Consider the following 26,145-nt stretch of genomic DNA (forward strand, 5'->3'; position numbering starts at 1 on the left):
CTTTTAAATAAATTTAAATTATTTATTTCTATTTAATATTAAAATATTGAATCAAAATGAAATCTACACCATCTATTTAATTTAATAATTATTAATAATTAAATTAAAATTCTATATTTTTTAATTAATGGGAAGATTCACTTTGAGATAACTTTAAGTTATGATAGTTTCAACTGCATTAAAGTAATGATAGTTTCAACTGAATTTGATGGAGTTGTATATAATGAGACTTTTTGGAGATTCCGGTGACGGAATCTGGCGGAAGAAATTGAGGTTAAATCTTGATTTGTTGCAGTTAAAATGGTTTTTTAACTGCATATTTGGATTCAGCACCCTGAAAAACCCCTGGGACGATTTGATTGTGCAGAAACTAGCTATCAAACTTGCGATTCCAATAGATTGCTACTGGATTTTGACCGGAAAAACCCACCGAAAAGGCTTCCAAAAAGTCGCATTATAGACAACTGCGAATTTGACAACTAAATTTGAATTAAAGTAATGATAGTTTCAACTGAATGTGACAACTAAATTTGAATTTGTTAATTTAACAAGTGAATTATAACAAAGTTTCCCAAATTTTTTTTTTTTATGAAAACCTATTTAAACTTTCATAAACCCTAGGTATGCCAAAATAAAATGCCGATACCCTCAGTGGACATATTTTATATATTATCTGCGTCAAGTTGTATACCATATGCCTTCCCCATCAACAATTATTTTATCGGGCATCAAAAGGACAGCCGGAGATATTGATCTTTAATCGTATGCAATTTATCTCCACTCCAGTACTTTGGATCGTCCTCTTCATCACTCCAATACTTTGGATCAGTCTCTCGACAGCTTCCCGCGTTTCTGAAACTCCTAAGCTCAGCTAATCTTTCGCAATCTGCACCCTTTCCCTTTGGTCTCTTTCTGTCTCTATATATACCAATTTGCAATGGCTTCTATCTCCACCTACACCGCTGAAAACGAAGATACATCATTTTCAGGCTGCAAAATGAACCTGCAACTTCTTGATATTGACTATCCCTGCCTTACAAATAATCACTTGGAAAGCATTTTGAAATCGTTGCAGTCACCAAATCTCATATGGCTTCGCTTTCGCAACTGTGGTCGCTCCTCCCTGCCGTCTTGGATTCCGTTGAAGAAGTTAAGGGTTTTAGAAGTGTACGGGGCGAACTGGGAAACGTTGTGGCAAGAAGAATCGCAGGTAATTTGATATTTTCTTTCATAATATGACAGCAAGTGTCTCCAATGAATTCCAAAGGGTTTTTAAATGTTTCAATATACTACCCTAGGGAACAAATTCAAGGGTTTTTAGATGATAATCATCTATCCTTACATTAATTTAAAACATGTAAAGAATATTTCGGGCACCATTGCATCTCTATCTTTAGAATAATTGAAAGTTTAAACATCTTAACGTTTTTGCAGGCACCTTTGCAGTTGCAGGAATTACAGTTTTTCTCCTCCACAATAAAATCTTTGCCGGATTCCTTTGGGAATCTAACAAACCTGCAACATTTAAATCTCTCAGGCACGAGATTAGAGAGGCTTCCAGACTCATTCGGGAATCTAACAAGCCTGCAACGCATCAACCTGTCAGGCACGAGATTAAAGAGGCTTCCAGACTCATTCGGGAATTTAACGCACCTGCAGCACATCAATCTGCAAGGCCCGTTCTTAGAGAGGCTTCCAGAGTCCTTTCGCAATCTAGCGAACCTGCAACACATCAACCTGTCTTTCTTGAAATTAAAGAGGCTTCCAGATTTCTTTGGTGATCTAACAAACCTGCAACACATCGACTTATCATACTCGGAAACACAATGGCTGCCAGAATCCTTCGGGAATCTAATAAACCTGCAACACATCAACCTGTCGAACTGCTATGATTTAGAGAGGCTTCCAGATTCCTTCGGAAGTCTAACAAACCTGCAATACATTGACCTGTCCGCCACAGGGTTGCAGACGCTTCCATATTCCTTCGGGAATTTAAAAAATCTGCCACACATCAACCTGTCAAGTCCCGACTTAGAGAGTCTTCCAGACTCCTTTGGGAATCTAAAAAACCTGCAACACATCGACCTGTTAAGCCCGCGCTTAGAGGGGCTTCCAGATTCCTTCGGGAACCTAACAAACCTGCGACACATCGTCCTGAGAAGCACGAAATTAAGGACGCTTCCGGATTCCTTCGGTAATCTAACAAATCTACAAGACATCGTCCTAAGAAGCACAAACTTGGAGAGGCTTCCAGACTCCTTCGGAAGTCTAATAAACCTGCAATACATATTCTTGATGGTCTCCACGAAATTTAATAGGCTTCCAGACTCCTTCGGGAATCTGACAAACCTGCGACATATCGACCTGTTAGCCTCTAGCCTAGAGAGGCTTCCAGACTCCTTCGGGAATCTAACAAACCTGCAACACGTCAAATTGTCAGACACGAACTTACAGAGGCTTCCAGAATCCTTTGGGAATCTAATTAACCTGCAACACATTGACCTCTCGTGCTCCCTAAAATTAGAGAGGCTTCCAGATTCCTTCAGGAATCTAACAGGACTTAAATATCTTGATCTAAGTTATTGCATGGATTTGACTATGTCGAGCGAAACGTTTGGAAACATCAGCACGCTCGAGCACATATCTGTTGCAGGTTGCGACGGAATTGAAGTATTGCCTTCCCAACTTGCACACCAACAGTCCCTGGAAACTTTGGACCTGGACCTTGCAAACTTGATAGAATTGCCAAGTGACATTGGAGAGCTAAGGAACTTGAAGATGTTGAAACTGCGGAACTGCCGGAAATTGAAAGGTTTGCCGGATTCTCTTGGGTGGTTGAATCGGCTGACCGACTTGACGATACACAATTGTTCGTTAGGCCGGGTGTCATTTCAAAGGATTGAAGGAGAAGGAGAAAGTATTTGCCCAAACCTTCAACGTCTTCACATCTCCAATTGTCAATATCTGGTGGAGGTTAGAACATTGCCAGATGCACTAATAACACTGGAAATGGTTGGCTGTCCTGAATTCAGGGCAATAGAAGGGCTAAGTCGTCTTACAAACCTTCAAACGCTGAATGTATGGAATTGTATAAATGTGGAGCAGTTGCCAAGTATTGAAAGACTGGTATCTTTAGAAGTGCTTGACGCATCTGGATGTGTGAAGCTGAGGAACATACGGGGATTGGCCCATCTCACAAATCTTCGAAGACTGTATGTTTCTGGGTGTACTGAGCTAGAAGAGCTTGTAGGTGTTGAACGCTTGAAATCGCTGGAATGGCTTGATGTTTATGAATGTCCCAAACTGCAGCTGGGCGAGGGAGTATCCTCCAGATTCATCTTTCATTGTTTTGTATGAGAGGCAAAGCAGCGAAGGAGGTAATCTTTCAATGAAAGCGTAATTTAATAATCACAGTGTTTCCTGGCCTTAGTGATGATGTGGTTGTAGTTAGTTTACACGCCTTCCACGGCTTACACTAGTCTCGGTGTTTGTATTTGTATACACTTAATAGTTGCTTGTTTGTTTCCAACACATAAAAGTCCTTTTAGCCTAGTTTCTGTAGAATGTGCCAAATGAGTGATTTGCCTTTTCTATTCTCAGATGTTAACAGTATATAATTTTTAAAGCATATCATTAGAGGAGATGCAGTTTTACTTGATAATTAGTTACAAATCATCTCATTTAAATTTTCGAGATTGATTTTGTATAGTAACATACGGTGTGAAAATTAAAATTGCATGTTAAGAAAAGGTTAAAAATCATTGTACTTCAATTTTAACCATTCTAATAATCATTAATGCATAAATGATCACCATGCAACTTGGGTTAGCCCTTTAAGTAAGAACGCTTTGATTTAATTATACCAATCAGTAATTTAATCACTTTAGATCATGTTCATTTGGCTTGAGCTTAACCTTATTGTAGATTCTAGTCATCATAATGTCCAACTACAAAGTCAACCTTTGACTTTGCTGCTGGGCTCTCTAATGGCTTGAATCTACAATTAAGTCAAGGATGGTTGTCCATTTGTAGTCGATCTTGCCACTGTAAGTTTGGGCTTGGAAAGTGTGAACAATTTGGTAATCGTGAATTTATTGTATTCATGTTTAGGATTTTAATCCTTGATAGAGATTTCTTTGTAAATTCCATTGCATTTAATAGAGGTTATTTTATTTTATTTTCTAAGTTTGCCCAATCTACATTATAGGTTGTTTGTTCTTTGATACTGTGTCCTATGATCCCTCTTAAGTTTTCACCTCAATTAGTTTCAAAGTCAAAATTTTCTAGCATGCATCTCCTTTCTCAGATTTCAAAGCCCTCTTAACAAGTCCTTTGAGCAATTTGCACCAAGTTCTCTCCACCATTATGCTACAATACCTTATGAATCATATACCATTATGGCTACATTTGACATATTGAAATTTCAAGGTGGTGCCATCATTTGCCTTGGCTATGTTCCTCATGTTGAATTAAAAATACCTACGGGAGATGAAATAAGTGTCTCTGCAGAGGTGGTATAGAGTGTCATGGAAAAATATGTGTTGACAAAGAGTAGAGATCTATGAGTAGTTCGTAGAATTGATGAGACAATTTGCACCTACAGACAACTACAGTGAAAATGCCATTATGGAGTAGATGTACCATTCAAAGGAAGGAACCCATTAAGTGTAAAGATATATATTTGAAATCACATTGTTCAAAGGATATATCAATGCCAAAGCTCTACGTGAATGTTTGCAACAACTAGAATTGTACTTTGATTTAAATCATTTTTCTAATGAAGAAAAGATTGTATTCTCCAATCTCAAATCTTTTCCAGACGCACTTTCTTGGTGGGAATCCTTCAGTCAGTAGAGAGAGGAAGCACAACAACTCATAATCATGTGGGAAGAATTCAAGAAAGTTGTAAGAGTACTTTTACTCCATAGGATGCTTTGCTGATAAACACATGTAATGGCAATAGTTACATGATAAGCAAGGTCAACGTGTTCCAGACTTAATTTTAGAATACCATAAAATGTCAAATAAGGTGGATGATAGAAGCTATCAATGCTTCAGGATTCTAGAATGAAAAGCATGTTTGTTGCATTACATGAAGAAATAGAATTTCCAACTATCAACAGGTTAGGAGATGCTTATCAGTTTACGACAAATTATAACAGAAGTTTAAGAGCTGTAGTGGGGGGAAAATAGCAACCTCAGAAGCCAGACAATCATTTGAACATAGAAGAGACAAGTCCCAATCCTATTATAATAACATATAAGGATAAAAGAAAGCTCCATTGGAATCCGAGACAACATCAAAGTTCTTCATCCCATAAAAAGTGTGAAATTCTCTAAAGAGAAGAGAGATCCAATCCAAAGTGATGATGAGAAAATGAACCCATCTCACTTGTATTTATACACTAATGAGGAGTTCAAATTAGTCTCTTATGCCTACATAAGCCCCAAAAATAAAATAATGTGCTAATAACCTAACTTATGGTGACAAGCCCACCAAACTAGCTCATGAATGAAATAATAAGCCTCTTAATACATGTCGTAGGGTCCTCCATGATGCCTGATGAGATCCATAGGTGCCATAATGAAGAATAGGACCCTCAAAAGTGATGGACAAGGGGTTGGTCCTTTGTTCTCCAAACAATAAAACTGCGGTGCTCCCAGTGGGTGTGGGGGCACAATAATAACCTCATGGGTCTCCAAATGAGTCGAAGATTCATGTAGATCATCTATAAGGGCTCCGATGATGGTGTAGGTGATGCCACATCATCCTACAAATCTTGGGTCAGCTGCCAAGTGCATGGTACATTTGTGGGGCTGGCTGGGCAAAGGTGAACCAGGTGCATCTTCCTCGTCCAATAGGTGAATCTCGAGCAATCTCTGAACATGCTTAGGGATCCATGGAGTGTTGTCTACTGCTATGGAGGCCCATGGCTCTCAACACACACCCTACATGTGTCAATGTAGCCCTCTGGAGGGTTAGGACCCCGTATAGGGAGACCAAACCCAAGATGGAGACCATTTGCAATCTTGCATAAGATCCAATGCGTCCCCTAGCCTTCCAGTACAACAAGTCATTAGAGAAATCGAGTAAAAGAGCTTACAAACCATGGACCATAGGTGGGGACTTCATAATGGCCTGCCCTTCCATAATGGGCTTTGGCATGTGCTAATGTGGGGTTAACTAAGTATCCTATTAGGTGGTTTCTACTTCTAAAGGGTATAATACGTTCAAGGTACATCCTTTAAAAGGTGGTGGTATGTGATAGAGAGGTGAATGAAGTAGGGGATGGAAAGGGGCAGCCTTGGGCCACATGCTGGGTACAAAGGTAGTTAATAAAAGGGAAGCCCACACTTGGGTATATAATGTGTATGAGGGAGAAATCGTGATACATGAGGTGCCCCGACCTTGATTTTTCCACCCTTCTCTATATGTCTTTTGCCTTTTTATGTTTTTTCGTTGATTAACTGCTCGAGGCTTAGGGAGTAAGAGCATGATGCATGAGATATGGCAGTGGATATCCCCTTTTAAGGTAGGGCAGTTCATTGCCCACGCAAGGGTTGGGACAATCATGGGTTCCTATATGATTAAGGAGGCTCATAGAACTTGTAGGAATTAGGTTGATGGCCATGATGATGGGGTAGAACTCATGTACTGACTTTTGCCCACGTGCTAAATGCGTTTGTCCCGACCATATTTTGCATTTTGTGGTACATTTTCCTGTTGAATGTGGCCAATTATGCTTTTTCTTTTCTTTTTAGCTGCATCAACCACTGGGGCATCATTCTAGGCTTGACCCAAGGTGTGGGCAAGGGGAAGGGGAGAACTAACCTTGTGTGGACATAGTGGAGGAATGTGGACCTAGGTGGGAGAAATGATGAATGGGGTAATAATGAGTGGAAAGGGGGTAATATGTACGTATGAGGGAGTGGGACCACGCAACCAAAATCAGAGTTTCCCATGAAATACCATCCGTAAAGGGTCAGTAAAAGAGATCCCACGAGACTAGAATCCAAGGTTAATATCCAAAAAGAGGTCTAGGGGACAAGAGCACAAACCTAGCCCATTCTTTCTGCCGAATGCCCCCATTAATCCATGCCCAAAAGTGTCCATGATAAGCAAACTACAATACTCAATTACAAAATTACAAGGCATACCTTTAGGTTCAGGAGGCCCACCTTCAAACATACGATCATAATAGATGGGTGAGGGACCACATGGCTGGCTCAGGTGGCGGAGAAGTGGCATAATGAGCTAGTTGGTGGCTGCAAGGGGCTGCGTCAGCTAAGGACCATCTGCTAAATTTTTTTCTCCTAGGGATATCACCCACAAAATGGTGGGTAATATCTGGCTCCAATTGGGACGTGATCTCTCGAAGAAGTGGACGAAGCTACTCGAATGGGAGGTCTCGAGAACTCCTACAATCTCTTGGTTACCATAGATTTGTTACCTGCACATATAATAGATGAAAAACATGGGGCAACATGCTTTCGCGACGTCTCATGATCGCACATGCTTAATGTTAGGACGTAAAATCAACAAAAAGGTAAATATACAAATTTTAATTTAGATGCATCTAATAATCTACCACGAGAAATATCATATGATGTTAGTTTTAATGAGCATGCAATGCATCCTATCCTAACATACATATAGTAAGGCTAATACTAAGTGTAATAATAAAGCCAATGCAACCAACATATGATCACATCAATATACATATGCTTGCGAGTATGATTAGTCATGTAGCAACTCCCAAATTGAATGTGGACATAGTCACATGGTAGATGAAGAGGGTGGGAGATGGGAAAATATGATCTCCATCTGAGGTAAAGGGAAGTCCTAGGAGAAAGAAAATAGGTCAATCTAGAGGTCCCAGGCTTTCCTTCTAGGTACACAATGGTGGAATGAATGATCACTCTCAAGAACTCCTTATCACAATCATTGTCTATAATATTATGCTTTGTAGATGCCACAAGGTTGTGATGAGAGGGGAACGAAGGGTTAGGGAAAGGAGTGCAACAAATGGGTTTCTCAAGGTGATGGTCACTTTGGAGAGGGGAGGTCATGGAGTGATCAAAACCCCGATGGTTTGTCTGAGGAAGTAAAGTATGATCAATGAAGGGCTCTTCCTTGACACTATACTTGGGCTGATGGTTACTTGAGATCATATGACAAGGGGTGAGGGAATCACTTGATGAAGACTCAAGATGATGAACAACAGAAAAGGGCAAAGGAGAAGGTGAAGTCTCAACAGGATCATTTTCTTGAAAATCCAACCCTAGAGGCTCAAGTGATTTGAATATGTTCCTAGAATCACAAGGAAGGTAGGTATGAGCAAGGGCCTTATCGATCCTATCATTGCTGGTACCAAAGACAGGGTCTTCCCAAAACGGAGAATCAACCATCCCCAATTGCTCCTTTTCATGCAAGGGAAAATGATAATTCTCCTTCCCAAAGGTATCGATGGATATGTCCTCATAAATAATGCCGGGAGGAAGGGAGGACCACTCTCAACCTCATCCTCCTTGTCGGTGTCATAAACAGGAGCACAATCAAATTGAGGACCAACAACTTCCCATTTCTCTTTTTCAATATGGAAATAATCTTCAATGTCATCCTCTAAGGGGCTAATGGGACCACCTTCCTCAAGGTTCTCAAAAGGAGAATCATCAGGAGTACTATCCTTGAGAAAGGTAAGGTTAGTCTCAACTTCACTTTCCATAGACTCATTTTTCTCAACACACATGTTCTCAAAGTCATTCGGTTCATCATGTGGACCTGATGAAGATTGATCATCACCTAGATTACCAAAGCTTTCACCAACCCCCTTTCCAAGGTCTTGTCACATGTAATGAGAGGAGGGTTCTCTTCAGACATTAAAGGGGAACCTGAGGCGTCTTCCACACCTTTACCAAGACTCTTTTCAAGATTATTCCTTTCATCACGTAGCTTTGCCTCAGAGGGGTATCTATGAGCTATCCATTCTTCATGAGGGGTGCCACCCCATATTTCTAAGAAGACATCTTCAAAATATTCATATTCAGTGGCAATCTCATGGGGGAGGCTATCATACCAATCTTTAGCTTGGCCTACAAATGATAAGGCCAACAATCTCATGATTGTGTCCTCATTTTCAATCCCTGTCAGGGCTAAAGCCCAAGAGAATTCGTCAAGATGGACATTGGGATCTTGATTAGGACTTCCTTTGAATTTAGGCATCCAACCTCTCATCCATTTCTTGATTTCAGGGTGCTCTAGAGCTTCTTCAGGACTAAGGTCATCATAGGGAGAAGGAGGGAGCTCGAAATGGTCCATTTCTTAGGATTTTTACACATTAGAATTGAAAATGGAGTCGCCAGGGTGAATGTAGGTGCCTTGATAGATGCTTGCTTCACCCTACAAGCATTAACTTTGAAGTTGAATGAAGAACCAGGGCTTCGTTCTTCCAATGGAGTTGCCAATAATAATATGTCAATATGTCGTATGGGGAACAAAACACATGTTTCGTGTCCTTGACAACGACGCGAAAATGTTACCGCTCAACCTAGTAGGTTGCATAAAAGGGACTCCCAAAGGGACAATTGCTAGAGCAGAGGGCAACGATGGAGGCTTAACCCACTGTCACTTTGGCTAACACTCCCTACTCTCTACAAATTTTCACCGATGGGAGGATACCCAATATACAGAGAGTCACTTGCAAAGGATGAATCAACCAATGGATGTGAAGTGACCTTAATGATCCTTTTCTTAGAAGGGGGTTAAGAATAGAGCTTACTTTATTGTTAAGCAAGGTACATAGGTTTCTAGGATAAGGAGGTGAGGGTTTGAGGGTTAGGTTAGAGGAATATGCTTTGTAAAGGAGTTTCCCAATCCTAAAATCCTTATTGGACTTGACTTCTCGAATGGTTCTTGAAGATTTGACTTTTCAAAAGTGTGGGACCACACGAGACCAAGTGGACCTAGCCTAGGTTAAGGAGAGAGAATCTAGCAATCAATGATGATCTCAACCTAGACAAGGGAAGGGAAAGGATCAAAACAAGAATTTCTACTTAAAGGTGTCAAATTGATCCTATGAGGGCACTAGCCTAGGGAACACCAGGGCAAAGTTTGATCTCAGAGCTAGGGCTTGGGTTATCTCACAACTCCACAGTCGAAATGGCTTCAAAATTGGAGGAGGCCTTGAGGACACACCAACGCAGTAGAGGCTAGGAAATTGAACTTTTTCTTGGGCTAGGTGATCCAACTTGGCTAGACCTAGAAGAGAGAGGGAAAGGTCAAGAAAAGTATTCTTTGAGTGATCACCTATTGGAGGACTAGTACCTTAATCCCTTGGGGATAATGGAGTCTAGGAGAATAATGAGAAAGGAACTTGTATTTCGGTCAAGGAGGCCTTAACGAATACTTCTCTTAGCCTTTAGAGCAAGAGGAAGAGACCTTAAAGCTTTTATACTTCGCTTGGCAAAAGAGATGGCTTATCAAGATAAATTCTCCAGTGGAATTATCCTTGGGAGATTACATTCACATACATGTGGCCCAAGCATTGAGAGATGCTATATAGAAACAATAATCACACAAATTTGCAATTATGCAATGCAACAATTAGCCCTATTATAGCGAAAATCCCATTCAATGCATATGACAAAAGTAAAACAAGAATAACATTAAAAGTGTGTACTTACATGTAATAGAACATATCCAACAATCAACAATTTGACAATAAGGAAGCTCCAAGATAAAATACTCCAATCCAAACATCAAAATTCATCCATGCTCCAATTCTTCATCCCAGAAAAAGTGCAAAATTCTCTAAATAGAAGAGAGATCCAATCCAAAGTGATGATGAGAAAATGAACTCATCTCACTTGTATTTATACACTAATGAGGAGTTCGAATTAGTCTCTTAGGCCTACATAAACCCCAAAATAAAATAATGTGCTAATAACCTAGTTTTTGGTGACAAACCCACCAAACCTCTTAATACATGTTGTAGGGCCCTCCAAGAGGCTTGATGAGGTCCATAGATGCCATAATGAAAAATAGGACCCTCAAAAGTGATGGACAAGGGGTTGGCCCCTTGTTCTCCAAACAATAAACCTGTGGTGCTGCTCCTAGTGGGCGTGGGGGCACAATAATAATCTCATGGGTCTCCAAATGAGTCGAAGATGCCTGTAAATCATTTGTAAGGGCTTTGATGATGGTGTAGGTGATGCCACATCATCCTACAAACCCTGGGTCAGTTGCCAAGTGCATGGTACATCTATGGGGTTGACTGGGCAAAGGTGAACCAAATGCATCTTTCTCGCGCAATAGGTGAATCTCGAGCAATCCCTGAACATCCTCAGGGAACCATGGAGCTTGTATACTGCTGTGGATGCCCATGGCTCTCAACGCACACCCTACATGTGCCAATGTAGCCTTGTGGAGAGTTAGGACCTTGTATAGGGAGACCAAACCCAAGATGGAAACCATCTGCAATTTTTGCATAAGATCTAATGCGCCCCCTATCCTTCTAGTACAACAAGTCGTTAGAGAAATCGAGTAAAAGAGTTTAAAAACCATGGACCACAGGTGGAGACTTCATAATGGCTTGCCCTTCCATAATGGGCTTTGGCATGTGCTAATGTCTCCAAACTCCAAATGGGGTTAACCAAGTATCCTATTAGGTGGTTTTTGCTTCTAAAGGGGATAAAATGTTCAAGGTACATCCTTTAAAAGGTGGTGGTATGTGATAGAGAGGTGAATGAAGTAGGGGATGGAAAGGGGCAGCCTTGGGCCACATGCTGGGTACAAGGGTAGTTAATAAAAGGGAAGCCCACACTTGGGTATATAATGTATAAGGGGGAGCAATCGGGTACATGAGGTGGCTCGACCTTGATTTTTCGAATCTTCTTTATATGCCTTTTGCCATTTTATGATTTTTCTTTGATTAACTACTTAGGGCTCAGGGGGTAAGAGCATGATGTGTGAGATATGGCAGTGGATACCCCCTTTTAAGGTAGGGTGGTTCATTGCCCACGCAAGGGTTGGGACAATCATGGGTTCCTATATGATGGAGGCTCATAGAACCTGTAGGAACTAGGGTGATGGCCAAGATGATGGGGTAAAACTCATGTATTGGCTTTTGCCCATGTGCTAAATGCGTTTGTCTCGATCATCTTTTGCATTTTGCGGTACATTTTCTTGTTGAATATGGCTAATTATGCTTTTTCTTTTCTTTTTAGCAGCATCAACCTTTGGGGCATCATTCCAGGCCTGACCCAAGGTGTGGGCAAGGGGAAGGGGAGACCTAGCCCTGTGTGGACCCAGTGGAGGAATGTGGACCCATGTGGGATAAATGATGAATGGGGTAATAATAAGTGGAAAGGTGGTAATATGTGCGGATGGGGAGCAAGACCACACAACCAAAATCAGGGTTTCTTGTGAAATACTATCCCTAAAGCCAAATGGTCAGTAAAAGAGATCCCACATGACTAGAATCCAAGGTTAATATCCAAAAAGGGTTTTAGGGGACAAGCGCATAGACCTAGCCCATTCGTTTTGCCAAATCCCCCCATTAATCCATGCCCAAAAGTGTCAATGATAAGCAAACTACAATACTCAATTACCAAATGACAAGGCATACCTTTAGGTTCGGGAGGCCCACCTTCAAACATGCGATCACGACAGATGGGTGAGGGACCACATGGCTGACTCAGGTGGCGAAGAAGTGGCACAACGATCTAGTTGGTGGCTGCAAGGGGCTGCTGGCTGAGGACCATCTCATAGAAATTTTTGTCCTAGGGATATCACTCGCAAAATGGTGGGTAACAGTGCGTACTCAAAATGAGCGTGTGCCTTGTGTATTGCCCTTAAGTTCTCGACTTTTTCAATTAATGTAGTCAATCTAAGACTGGACTGACTGTTAACTGAGGTAGACCTAAGGAATACTTTTCATACTACAACAAATAAGCTATACAAGAATCTTAATCAAGAACTAACTTATGATAGACCCTAACCAATGTGACTAACCTTGACTTGACACAGTTCTAAATACTAGCTTAAATGCAACAACACTACTATACTAAATGCAATCCTTAACTTAATTTGACACAATCCTAATTAATAGCCCAAACATAACACTCAGACTTTAACACATCACAACTGTTGAAGAATGTAACTAGGTTTAGTCTTCATAATTGTATTTAAGTCATGACGTAATTTATTTATCAAAAGAAAGAAAAATAAATTTTATTATTAAATAAAATAACTTAATAAAGCATGGGTCAATTATTTTTAGGTCAAAGCCTCCATTGCAGGCTTCTAGGGTTTATGTCAAGTGTCCTTGTCCATGTCATAAGCCAATCAGGCCTCCTCCACCAAGTTGGCCTCAAAACTGGACAAGTTGGCCTAAACTGGGCCGCAAAATCACTATATATAAAGGCAACAACTCGACCTCATTTGTCACACACAGTCAACAAGTTCGATTTGTAGTTTCTGGGCAAAGAAAAAGTGCGAGTTTCTAAGGAAGAAGAGGAAAAGTATAGCGAAGGAGAAGGAGGTCTCTCACGAACAGAGGAAGTCAAAATTTTCTCTTTCATCCCACATGAGTGAAGCCGTGAAGCTATTGGAGGGGCTGAAAATCTGCAGTAGTTGGAAGGTCGAAATTTTGTAGCAGTTGTAGTAGCCGGGGCTGAAAATCTGCAGTAGCTGGAAGGCCGAAATTTTGTAGCAGTTGCAGTAGCCGGGGCTGAAATTTCTAGGTTGATGCTGGGTTGTAGCTGTGGACAAGAAGAGACTATTGAAGGTTGTTGTATCTCATTGAAAGGCTGACTTGGTGGAGGAGGAAGGTCTTGGGTCTTGGTCCATCTCATTTTGAATTACTGAATTACTGGGTTTTCCCCTATATAGGGGTTTTAGCTCTCACTGAGTGCTTATATCTGGTGTCCCTGATCTTTGTGTTTTGATTTTGGTAATTTCTTGACGAACTAAGATAAAAAGGTACATAAGAAAGATAATAAGAATTCAAAGATATCACAAGTAATTATCAAATAGAGACTTTTTTTTTTTCTTTTTTGATTTTCTAACATGATATCAAAGCCAAGGTGAAGAAGGAAGAACAAGGCAGGTTAAAGATCTATTGAGGAAAAAGAGATCAAGGAAAATTCAAGGACATCATATATAGTGAAAAGTCTACTATCCATAAGAACTATGTCAAACTAAATGGAGAGAACAAATTAGAAGGGGCTTCCAAATACAAGGCTTGGAAAAAGAGAATAGACCTCATTCTCGAAAAGAACAAAGTTTTGGATCTCGTTCTAGGAAAAATCAAGAAGCCTACATATGAATCAAGTGATGCAGACTCCAGAGAAAGCAAAGTTCATAGAAACCAAAATCTTGGCTATGAACCTAATAGTGGATGGAGTTAAGGATAATTTAATTCCATACTTATCCAACATAAATTCCGCTCAAGAAATGTATGAGGCTCTCTCCAAGTTATTCACAATCAAGAACATTGGTCAAATAGCAAGCCTCAATAATGAACTAAGAACTATTAAGATGACAAATGATGATACTGTTTCATCATATTTTATAAGGATATCCAGAATTAGAGGTGAACTCCAAGCAATAGATGAAGTTGTCCTAGAAAAAGAGCTTGTAATCACTGCCCTTCTAGGGCTACCAAAATCTTGGAGTGCCTTTGCATCATGACTTAATAGTTGGAATGATACTTTAACATTTGAACAAGTCTGGAATGCATGTAGTCAAGAAGAAGCCATATATCTAGTAAACAACAAGGAGGAGGATGAAGAAGAAAACAACCTCGAATGCCTACTCTGCGTACCATAAGAAGAAGGGAACCTTCATGAAGTTCAAAGGACCAAGGAAGAAAATGGACCTATCCAAGGTCGAATGTTACAATTGCCACAAGATGGGTCATTACAAAAGTAATTGTCTAGAGAGTCCAAGGAATAAGAAGAGAGAAAGAGAATATGTGAATGTTGTTGATGAAGGTCCACCAAAGAAGAACAAAACTAAAGAATTCGAGATCAAAGATCTATTTGCCAAGGATTCTTAGGGAATACTATCCCTCAAATATCCTTCTATTTTAAAGTTTTCCCTTTAGGTTTTGTTTTTGTAGGTCTAACATGTCTTGTTAAGAACATCTTTCTTTTGAATTTTGATAAGTTGTAGGTATCCCTCAAAGATTGGATTAAGAGGGAGCCTTCACCATCTTAACAAAAGATAAGTATTTTATTCCTTGTCTCCTCTTTTATATTTGGTTTCTCTATCATATCAAAATGTGTTTGTATTGTAAGCTAATGATCTTTTCTTTATATTTTCCTTGGTTAGGAAAGCTTGCTGAATGCTCAAGAGTTATGGAGGAAACTTCAAAGGATAGAAGCATGGAAGAAGTTTTGCCCTTTAAGAGTTGATGCCCTACAAGGTTTGTTAAGGAACCTCTCTAGGTATGTCTTAGACTATAAGCTTTGTTACAAAGTTTTCTTCATATAAAAGATACAATCATTCTTCTTTTAAGTCTTGCTCTACATTACTAACATCATTATGTCTAGGGTTTTGAATTGTAAGAAATTCTTGTTAGGGAGATTAATCATTAGATTAAATCTACCCTCATTATATTATCATTCATATGGAACCCTAAAAAGGTTCACTGTAAAAACCCTAACCTAAGTGTGTTTCAGTATTGATTATGGAAACTCTAGTCCCTTAGGGTTTGCTATCTAAAATTATGAATTTCTTAGTGTTTGATAAATTAGGGTTTATAGCAAAACCCTTATTAGGCCGATAGGCCTTCCTATTGAAAGAGAGGTTTCGTCGTCCTTTTCAATGTCAGATTGACACCTGGCATCTATATTCGGCGAGCTGTGAACTTCCGTGTTTCCGTCCTGTCGTGATTTCTGTTTTCTGTTTATTCGCGGCGAGAACTTCCTTCCTGCTTTCTCTAACTCCGAGCTCACATCTCTACACCGCCGAATAAACAGAGATGCGTTAATAGCTTCGGAATGGGTTCCGGATCTTCCAAGAAGGTTGTTGTCGTGATTTCTGTTTTCTGTTTATTCGCGGCGAGAACTTCCTTCCTGCTTTCTCTAACTCCGAGCTCACATCTCTACACCGCCGAATAAACAGAGATGCGTTAATAGCTTCGGAATGGGTTCCGGATCTTCCAAGAAGGTTGTTAAGGCAAATAGCCTCCCAAAAAAATTAAATCGTCTGTTTCCTCCGGTAACAGAGCACTTGCTTTTTACAAACAACCATAGTCAATTCGTGGCTCTGGTTTGCAAAATCAATGTTATTGCCAAGAAATTTGTTCCATCTCAGCCGCAACATGTACTTCCTTTCCAGGATAATGAAGGTAAGCCATACATTTGCTTTGCTTGGCGAGACATGATTTTCTTTGTTTTCTCTTGAAATTTTTCATTTTTATTTTTCGCTTGGCATCTTTAAGGATATATTTCCTCTTTTGAAATTTTTAGATTTTTTTTCCTGTTTTAATTCTTTCTTAATCTGATTCAACTTGTCATAAGCATAATCTGATTCAATCTGTCGAACATTGACAACTGAAACATTTATAGGTCGAAGGTTTACGAATTTGGAAAACCGTGAAGGTGTAAACTTAGATCTGCAATCGGGGACTTTGTTGAAAGAGAAAATATCTGAAGAAGTTAAAGCTGTACAGAGAGAATCAGAAGAAAATGAAACCGAGATTATTAATACATGGGAGCTCATGGAAGGTCTGGATTATGTTTCTAGGAAGAAGGAGACAGACAGGGATACTCTTTTTTTTAACAGCGGTGATATATGTCAGGAACTGATTGACCAAAGTCCACCCTCACGGATTTCGAAGGGATCACAATCTCCGGAATTTTTTCATACAGTTGGGGAATATGATGCCTTTCTGGCCAGAAGCCAAAGACCCCTGTGGGACAGAAAGTCCAAAAGGTACCTTTATTATTTCGGACATGACCACCTAAATAAAGTCAGATCGACTTCACTATGTAGTGAGAATAAATGACATGCATGCTAATTGTTGAGCTAAATAGTACATCTTCTGATATACATTCAATTCGATATTACATTTGGGTGGTCATGCTGAAATTAATTTGAACTTTTTGCATTGTCAAGCTTTTCCTGTTTACATGACAAGTACTGATATTTGAATTATTGGCTAAGGTGTGAATCTTTCAGTTATCATTCTGATGGTACTTCGAATAAATGTTTGTTTTAAGCCAGTTTCTGTTGTCTTTTTCGACGATTGATTGTCTTTGGTTAATCCAAATGATATGGAGCCTATATTATGTTGATGTTTTGTTTGCGTAAGTATCGTTCGTCATGTATTGGTGAAAACACTGATCAAAGAACTGATTAACATTTAGAGACAGGAGTTGCACGTGGTCATAACTTACGCAACTCTATTGAAAGACCGAAAATTTTAATCTTTAACAATATTGTTGCTCTATTTTGTCTTTTGGATTGTGTTTTTCGTTTATGTATTAACCAGATTTTATAGATGGGTTTTGGTTCATGCCAGTTTTAAACTTTTTTTGTAGTTAAACTTTGGTTCGATTCTTGCTTGCATTCATCATTTAATGTTTTTGGAGTGATGAAGAGAATGTAATGGACAAGGGAAACTCAAAGCAAAGCTTCTTTTTTTGGCATTTATGCTGAAGGTTTTGAAATTTTTGTTGATATAACATTGGGTAATCCAACAGAATGATGATTGCACTTCTGATAATGTGTCTAGACTTATTCCTTGTAAGATTTTTGCCTACGTTGAGAACAGTAGAAGGAATTGGATTTTTTGTCATTGAAGCTAAATCTAAGTGTTTCTTTTTGCCTCTTCATACAATGATTTGGGCTTACTGCATTGGAGATGCAGTTCATTTTGATCCTTACTCGTAACTAATATTTTCAATCCTGAAGAAATATTGTTTGGCGATGAGTTGGTTATGACCCAGATTGGAAACATAGAGAAAAGCTTTGTAGATACAGCATTGGTTAAAGCAGCAGAATGGTGCTCACTCTCCAGGTATAGGCTTGTCTACCCTTGAAGTTTCTGCCTTTTGAGCTGATTAGAGGTGTAATGGGTCTAGATTTTGTATGTCATTTTGACTATCTGAATTTAGTGGGTACTCTTTGCTCTTCCTTCCTGGAATCTGTACAAAGATAGATTACAGTGAATGTCTTTATTTCTCTAGTAATTAGATTGGAAATGTAAAGGATCGTAAAGAAAAACGTTAATCACCTTTTATATTAAAGTATATATGATTTCTCGTAGATACAACATTGGTTAAATCAGTAAGGTTGGTGCTTACTCGTCAGGCATAGGCTTGTCCGCTCTTAAAGTTTTTGACCTTTGATCTAACTAGAGGTAATGGATTCTGATTTTGCACGTCATTATGACTCTGAATTTCCTTGGTGTTCTTTGCTCTCTTCCTGGAGTCTGTAGGAAGATAGGTTCCACTGAGTAGAGATGTATTGCCTTAATAATTACCTGATTAAAGTTGTTCATTTATAAATGAGAGATTTAGATATTGTTGATTTATTTTATCAAATGTTCCCTGACTTTGTAGGGGTCCTGAAAACTTGAAAAGTATTTTTGTAAAGACTTTGCCTTGGAGTTCGCTTGAACTGCATCCAAACCCAGCTCAATTTTGTCAGTGAGCTTGACAGTTCACTTACAATTAATCAGCCTTTGCTTGAACTGCATCTAAACCCAGCCCAATTTTGCTAGTGAGCTTGACAGTTCTCTTACAATTAGTCTGATCCTTAAAGACCCTTTTCTAAAGTCAATCTGGTTCTGAACATGGCCATCTACATAATTTGGAAGCTGATTGTCATGGTATTCACACGCAACTTTGGTCTTACTCACAGTCTCACCATGATCAAGGAGGTCCCATGACTACTCGGAGAACTCTGCATTGAGTTCTTCGTAAATCTTAATGTGTTGTGCGGGTCCACATGGGTCATTTCTGTGAACTCTGTTGCGGGCTTGGTAATCTGGGTATGCTCAATATCATCCTTAGAAACTTAATCAGAGCTTGTTGAGTGAAAGAGGAGTGGGGACAGTTAAAGCCTATCACTTAAACTGTGCCCTATTCTTATAGGGCAGTCTCTTTTCATATGGTGTTGCTTCATGATTATGTTTAGTATGATATATATGTATATTTTTTTTTACCCCTGACCGTAATGATCCATAGCTCTGCCGGAGCTGCACACCATTCGGCTTTACTACCGAAGCCTCACCAGGGTGGACCCCAAGGATTGAACCTGCTCCTCATAACAGAGGGCCAGCGGACTGGGAGGGGGATCCGACCCATTGGGCTACCTGTCCGGAATATGTTAAGTATGGTATTTACTTGTGCACCATATCTACTTTTCTAAAATGTGGATATTTACTGTAATATAGTAAGGTCTTTTGGTTATGGATTTTGTTTGATATTGGTTGATTTTGCTGGTTAGTATTCTACTTGCGTTTGGGTTTCAGCTCTTCCATTGTTTACAAAGCATCAAATCATTTACTTCTGATTCAGTGGCAGGGTACCGCTTTGAATTTTATTTGTGGTATCTGTCCCAGCAGTCCACGTCTTACTTTTCCACTTCAGACTTGGTTTTCATCATCCACAAGCGTCATACCTTTGCCCCTTGTTTAGGTGATGCATGTAGGCAATTCATACCGCATGTGTAGGGTAAATACTTTGCATGGTTATGATTTTGTTTTGAGGCATATTTGCAATTGAGTCAAAAATTAAGTGTGAATATTGTTCCTTATTTATTAAACAAGTCAAAGTCAAACATGAATGGTGCTTTGGTTAGTGTTTGGTCAAGGGTTTGAGTTGGATTGCATGCTATCTAGCCTATCTTTGTTGCACTCGATCCTTGTCCTTTTGTATTGGTAGTAACTTGTGCTGCTTTTTGGTGTCAGCTTTAGCACAATATCTTAAATGTCTTCTCCTTGTTTGATGGTGGATTTGTTGATCTTATTGTTATTGGAATTGAGAGTAGGAATGTTGGTCCATTTTTGTAGTGATGGCACTATTCAACGTAACCAAGAAATTGATTCCAAAGATTTATCATGAGCTAACTTTGATGTTGAGGGAGCTTTCATTTACAGTTTTATTTTTGAAAATGATTAATTTTCTAATGTGTTTTGAGTGAAAACCTATCTAAAATATTGTTGATTGATTCTTTCTTGATTATGTAAGAGTTTGGTTAATGAGGCTTAGGAGCCTCATTATTGGCATTGTATCCACATTGTTATTTCAGCAAGTGTTTTCCCTACTCCAATAGTATGATGTCATAACTTAGGGCTTATGGTCTATAAAAATACATGTGGTATTTTCTCAATGGAGCAAGGGGTTTTTAGTGGACCAAGCAGACCAATTGCAAGAGGATGCCACATCACCCCATCACTCTATACGCTATGTGGCTAAACCATATAGCGTAGGTTTACAAGAAATATATAGTTTTAGGCAGACATACCCTAGAGTGCACAGATAAGTATAAATTATCCAAAAAATATTGTGGAGGCCTATCCATTTCATTCTACTCTGAATTCTGCATGTCTGCTGCTTAACATTTCATTGAGTATATATCTACAAATCAGTGATTTTGGGATCAAATCCCACAAAGCAATTCTAGCAATTCTATACCTGCTCTTCAAATTCCTTCAAGCTTTTGAAAGCAAAACCAATGAATTATCAATATAATTTTACCATAATAAAAAAACAATTAGAAGGCGTTTAGCTAGCTCAAATTGCTCATCCGTTAGGCTTGAACCAACATCTCTTCTAGAGAAAGTCAACAATTCTAATTTAATAATCCTATCGGCCTCTCTTTGTACCTTTTGGGACAATTGCTAGTAATATCTATATTAAGTTCCTAGGATCGAAATCCTAGGTGTACATTTGTCTGTATGGACGGAACCCTAGTTTGAATGTAATTGCTGTATATATAACTTTGATGTATTGATGTTTGTGAATATTGATACGAGATGTTAGTGCATGAATTCCTAGATATGTATATGCAAGTATACTAAGCTAATTATTGATACTCGTGCTTCAAGAAATTGATATTCTAGGATATGATGATATTGTTTTCTGATATGATAAAATATAGGGTTTCCAACAAACCCTAGTAATGTCTGAAAATTGTTGAAACCTTAGATACATAGTAAAATTGTTATGGAATCTAGGGTTTGAAATGAATCATAGTAGAGTCTGTCATATATCTTTGAAAACCATATTGAAGCCCTAGATATAATAAGATTGATATCTTGAATATGTTGTTGATATAGTCTAAGGTTTATGACTAATCCCCAGCAAGTGGTTGAAGTCTAGTATGCGTCTCTCGCTGATTATGAAACTAATTAGGTTTAGGTATTTGATGTCTAAAGTATTTGATTGTTTTGATGACATAACTTTGATATAGTTAACTTCATGCTTCTGTATATATAGTTGGCTGTACTTGAAAATTTTTGCAGGTACACAATCTTCAAGATAATAAAGACGCCCATATGAGCATGATGAAGGAAGCTATAAGGATGATGATGATCAAGATGATCTTGATGAAGTCGTGAAAGGTTGAAGCTTCTCCAATGTTATAGAAGAAGAAAGTTGTTGATCTCCTTAAGTAAAGAGGGAACGTGGTTAGAAGAAAGGAGTACATTGAAAGGGAGGGCATATAATGATGGATACCTTGTAGAAGGAATCACAGAATGAACAAATATGCAACATATTGAAGATATATTTGGTGTTGCTAAAGAATTGAAAGAAGAAAACAGCTTCCGACATATTTCATATGTAGAACTTGATGATGAAAACAACATCTGAATGAATGAAGACCCCAAATATTTGTGTTTACTTGTGTGCATATTTGAAAGTTTATTGTTGATTGGGGTTTGTGTTTGAACAAGTAAAATCTCTCCATAAAGAAGGATGAACACTTGGGAAGCATGCTTGGACAAATGGGTATATCTAGTTTATTAGGTAGAGATGAAGCATCTAATGGCAGATTCTTGGGAGGACATCTGGCCGACCTATGTGTTGATGTCTAGATCCCGAAGAGGGAGGTTGGCATTGGTCATGGAGCTTTGACCTTGGATATTGTTAATTTTTGGTATGTTCTATGCTTAAGAGCAATTTACTTCAAATTTCTTATTAGTCCAATATCAATTTCCAGATTAGCAATCACATGAGCATGATAGTAAAATGCAGATAGAACATAAATATAAACAATAGAAGACAAGTCAAGACAAGGGGACACAAGATGTGGCACCAACCAAGGACAAACCCCAATGTGGGGAAACCCTTGATCAATTCTTCTTATATTCTTCAATAATTCAGCAAAGAGAGAGAGATAGTACAAATATACAATTATGTAATTTTATGATAGCAACTGCAAAACCCTAACCAGCAAAGTCAAAGATGGTCAAACAGGTCAGATTTGACCTCTAAACAATCCCAATCAATGCTCAGTCAACTCGGCCTCCAACAACAAGAAGTGGCAGCCCAAAACAGTTCGAAATATCCAATCAAACTTCAGCCAACTCTGGTCAAACCTGCGGTCAGTGTTTTGACAGTTAATGTTGGTCAACGTGGGGACAGAATGAGGTCAACGCTGCTATCTAGAACTGTGGCTTGCCTAACCCAATCCGCAAATGATAAGGGTCAATGCTGGCCAAAAAGACACCTTGCAGTGTCGGTCAACCTAGGTCAACGTTGCCCTAATCAGAAAACCCTTCTTCCAGCGACACGTGTGAGAGAGATGCTGCTCCTTTATGCGTACCCAATCAAGAAGAGAGAGAGGGATGTGAGATGAGATGAGTGAAATAATGCCACAAGGTCTCCTCCTTTTATATGCAACGTTGAGGATAAGCTGGGGGTGAAAATCACTGTTTTGCTTGCTGACAAATTGTCAAGAATACAAATAAATTCATATCTCAACTTCCCTTTGACCAACCACATAAATTCTATAGCCCTTAGCATTTTCGCTATAGCCCACAAAGATTCCTTTCTTTCCTGATGCACCCAATTTGCTTCTCTTCTCTTTTGGCACATGAAAGTATACGGGACTTCCAAAAATTCTAAAATGAGAGACAAAGGGTTTTTTACCAGTGAACATTTCTTCGGGAGTCTTGGAGTCCAATGCTTGATGAGGGCATTGATTTTGAACATATACGACAGTATTCACAACTTGGGCCCATAGAAACTTCAGTAGTCTTTGATCATGGAGCATGGCACAAACAACTTCCACAATCGTACGATTCTTCCTCTCAGCCACACCATTCTGCCTAGGAGTGTATTGTGTAGTGGTCTCCCTCTTAATGCTAACTTCTTTACAAAAGTCATGGAACTCATTGGATTCATACTCGGTCCCATTGTCAGTCCTTAATATCTTGATTCTCTTTTGGGTTTGATTTTCGATCAAGGCTTTGAAGTGACGGAACCAGGTGAACACTTCATAGTTCATCCTTCTTTTTCAAGAAGTAAATCCAAGTCTTGTGAGAATAATCATCTGTAAAAGTGAGATAATATAGATATCCTCCCAAAGAGTTCACAGGCATCATACTAGATATGTTGGAGTGGACCAACTGCAATATATCTGAGGTATTGCTATTACTTGAGGGGAATGGCCCCCTTTTAAGTTTTCCTTCGGCACATCCCGGACATACACCTTCATGCTCTACTTTGAACTCAGGCATCCCTGTCACCATCTTTCTTACATCGGGTAGAGCCTTGTAATGAAGGTGGGCAAACCTCTGGTGCCATAGTTCAGATTGTAAAGATGTGTTGCAAATCATGGGCCCTAATGGACTTCCTCCAACTTGATACAATGTGTCAACCTGGAACCCAAAAGTAAAAGCATATTTAAAATTCTTTTTCCATTGCCGAAATGGACACCATGTTCTTCTTGAGATCAGCTACATATAAAACTTCTTGTAAATGAATTGTGTTACCTTGATTCAATTGAAGGGTAACATTCCCTACACCCTTTATGGGATAGGTGGCATTGTCTCCAAGAATAATCTCCAAGTTTGTCTCCTTCTCTATCAAATCAGAGACAACTTCCTTGTAACTAGTGAAGTGCCTTGAGGCACCACTATCAATAAGCCAATTTCCCAACGAGTCTGGAGGAGAGGTAGTGGAGAGGGCCGATATAAGATAATACTCATCTTGCTTATTGTTAACAACATTTGATTCTTCATACCTGGAGTTCCTTGCTTTCTTGGAGGGTTGACCATTTCCCTGATTTCCTGCATTCCTCTTTCCTTTGCCATTGAACCTGCCATTCCTTTAATTGTTGTTGTTGAAGTTGCCCTTGGAGTGATTGTGGTCATCATCATGTGATGTGTCCTTTCTATTTGGACACTCCCTCGCATAGTGGCCAAATTTATTACAAACAAAGCATCTTCCCTTCCTTCCACCCTTAGATCCGGGTTTACCTTTGAAATGTTCTTTAGACCCAAAATTATTTCTCTTTTTAGCATGAGCGGAGAAAGCAGTGGAGTTGCCTCTATTTGAAGGCATTTCTTGCTCCACCATTCTTGTCTCTCCTTGAATGCATCTCGACATTAATTCTTCAAACCTCAGAATTCTATCATTATTGAGAAGAGTGGGTCTAAATATATACCACTCGTATGGGAGCCCTCCAAGGGTGGTGATAGTCAGTTCCCTGTCAGGAATGACTTCTCCAATCGATAGAAGATCATTCTTGATCTCAGTGATCCTTAAGAAGTTGGATTGAATATCCTCGTCCTTGCCCTTCTTAATACCCTTCAACTTATTTTTGAGGAACAAAACTTGATTTGCATCACTAACTTTAAACATGCTTACCAATCTGTCGTAGATTTCCTTGGAGGTGTTCAAATCGGAGATGTAGGCCACCAGACGCTTGTTGATGGAATCTCTTATAATCTTCTTCGCTTTGACTTCACCCTTAGTGTACTTGTTCTTTGTAGCAGCCAGTGCATTTGATGGAGGCTCTGGGATTTTACCCTTCATATAGTCTAACACTTCTTATTCTTCCAATGTCAGATCAAGAGACATCTTCCATCCGTGATAGTCAGACTTATCACAGAGCTTGTCTTTGGCGGGGAAGTGGGATGAGGAACCCATTGAGCCTTTTGTCCTTTCCAATTGTCTTCGGTGATTGCTCTTTCACTCTTGCTTGGGCTTTGTCTTCACCTCAGCTCTTAAACCATGTTAATTTTTGGTATGTTCTATACTTGAGAGCAATTTACTTGAAATTTCTTATTAGCCCAATATCAATTTCCAGATTAGCAATCACATTAGCATGATAGTAAAATGCAGATAGAACATAAATATAAACAGTAGAAGACAAGCCAAGACAAGAGGACACAAGATGTGGCACCAGCCTTGGGGAAACCCTTGATCAATTCTTCTTATATTCTTCAATAATTCAACAGAGAGAGAGATAGTACAAATATACAATTCCGTAATTTTATGACAACAACTGCGAAAGCCTAACCAACAAAGTCAAAGCTGGTCAAACAAGTCAAGTTTGACCTCTAAACAATCCTGGTCAATGCTCAGTCAACTCGGCCTCCAACACCAAGAAGAGGCAGCCCAAAACAGTTCGAAATATCCAATCAAACTTCAGTCAACTCTGGTCAAACCTGTGGTCAACCTTTTGACAGTCAACGCTGGTCAACGTGGGGACAAAATGAGGTCAACGCTGCTGTCCAGAACTGCAGCCTACCTAGGAGAGGCAGCCTAACCCAATCCGCAAATGATAAGGGTCAACGCTGGCCAAAAAGACACCTTGCAGTTTTGGTCAACCTAGGTCAACGTTGCCCTAATCAGAAAACCCTTCTTCCAGCCACACGTGTGAGAGAGATGCTTCTCCTTTATGCATACCCAATCAAGAGGGGAGAGAGAGGGATGTGAGATGAGATGAGTGAAATAATGCCACAAGGTCTACTTTTATATGCAACATTGAGGATAAGTTGGGGGTGAAAATGACTTTTTGCTTGCTGGCCGACCTTGGCAAATTGTCAAGAATACAAATAAATTCATATCTCCATGAATACATGTCGGAATCGGGTGATTGTTAGATCAATCCTACACCTCTCAGAGAGAGGAATCCAAGAAAAATATCAGCTGCCATAAATTAGGTGACCCATA

At 39.3% G+C, this 26,145-nt stretch overlaps 2 protein-coding genes across 3 annotated transcripts in view; both read left to right on the plus strand.

Moving 5' to 3' along the window:
* The first annotated feature begins 678 nt into the window (after positions 1–678).
* LOC149212421 (uncharacterized) overlaps positions 679–26,145 on the plus strand; it is a 52,901-nt gene continuing 27,434 nt past the window's right edge. For both annotated transcript variants that reach the window (XM_089391840.1, XM_089391841.1), the window contains exons 1-2: positions 679–1,210; positions 1,435–3,377. In XM_089391840.1, coding sequence (XP_089247966.1) covers positions 938–1,210; positions 1,435–3,357 — 2,196 coding nt within the window. In that variant the 5' untranslated portion in view covers positions 679–937 and the 3' untranslated portion in view covers positions 3,358–3,377. The remainder of the gene's footprint in view (positions 1,211–1,434; positions 3,378–26,145) is intronic.
* LOC149212422 (uncharacterized) lies at positions 15,925–17,172 on the plus strand. The gene is made up of 2 exons (XM_089391842.1): positions 15,925–16,355; positions 16,576–17,172. Exons 1-2 carry the CDS (start codon positions 16,151–16,153, stop codon positions 17,013–17,015), a joined length of 645 nt encoding a protein of 214 aa, XP_089247968.1. The 5' UTR covers positions 15,925–16,150; the 3' UTR covers positions 17,016–17,172.

This window comes from Pinus tabuliformis, chromosome 1_1 (assembly GCF_031772625.1).
Source record: "Pinus tabuliformis cultivar Carrire ecotype Pingquan chromosome 1_1, CPIR1, whole genome shotgun sequence".
In the NCBI taxonomy this organism is placed as follows: Eukaryota; Viridiplantae; Streptophyta; class Pinopsida; order Pinales; family Pinaceae; genus Pinus; species Pinus tabuliformis.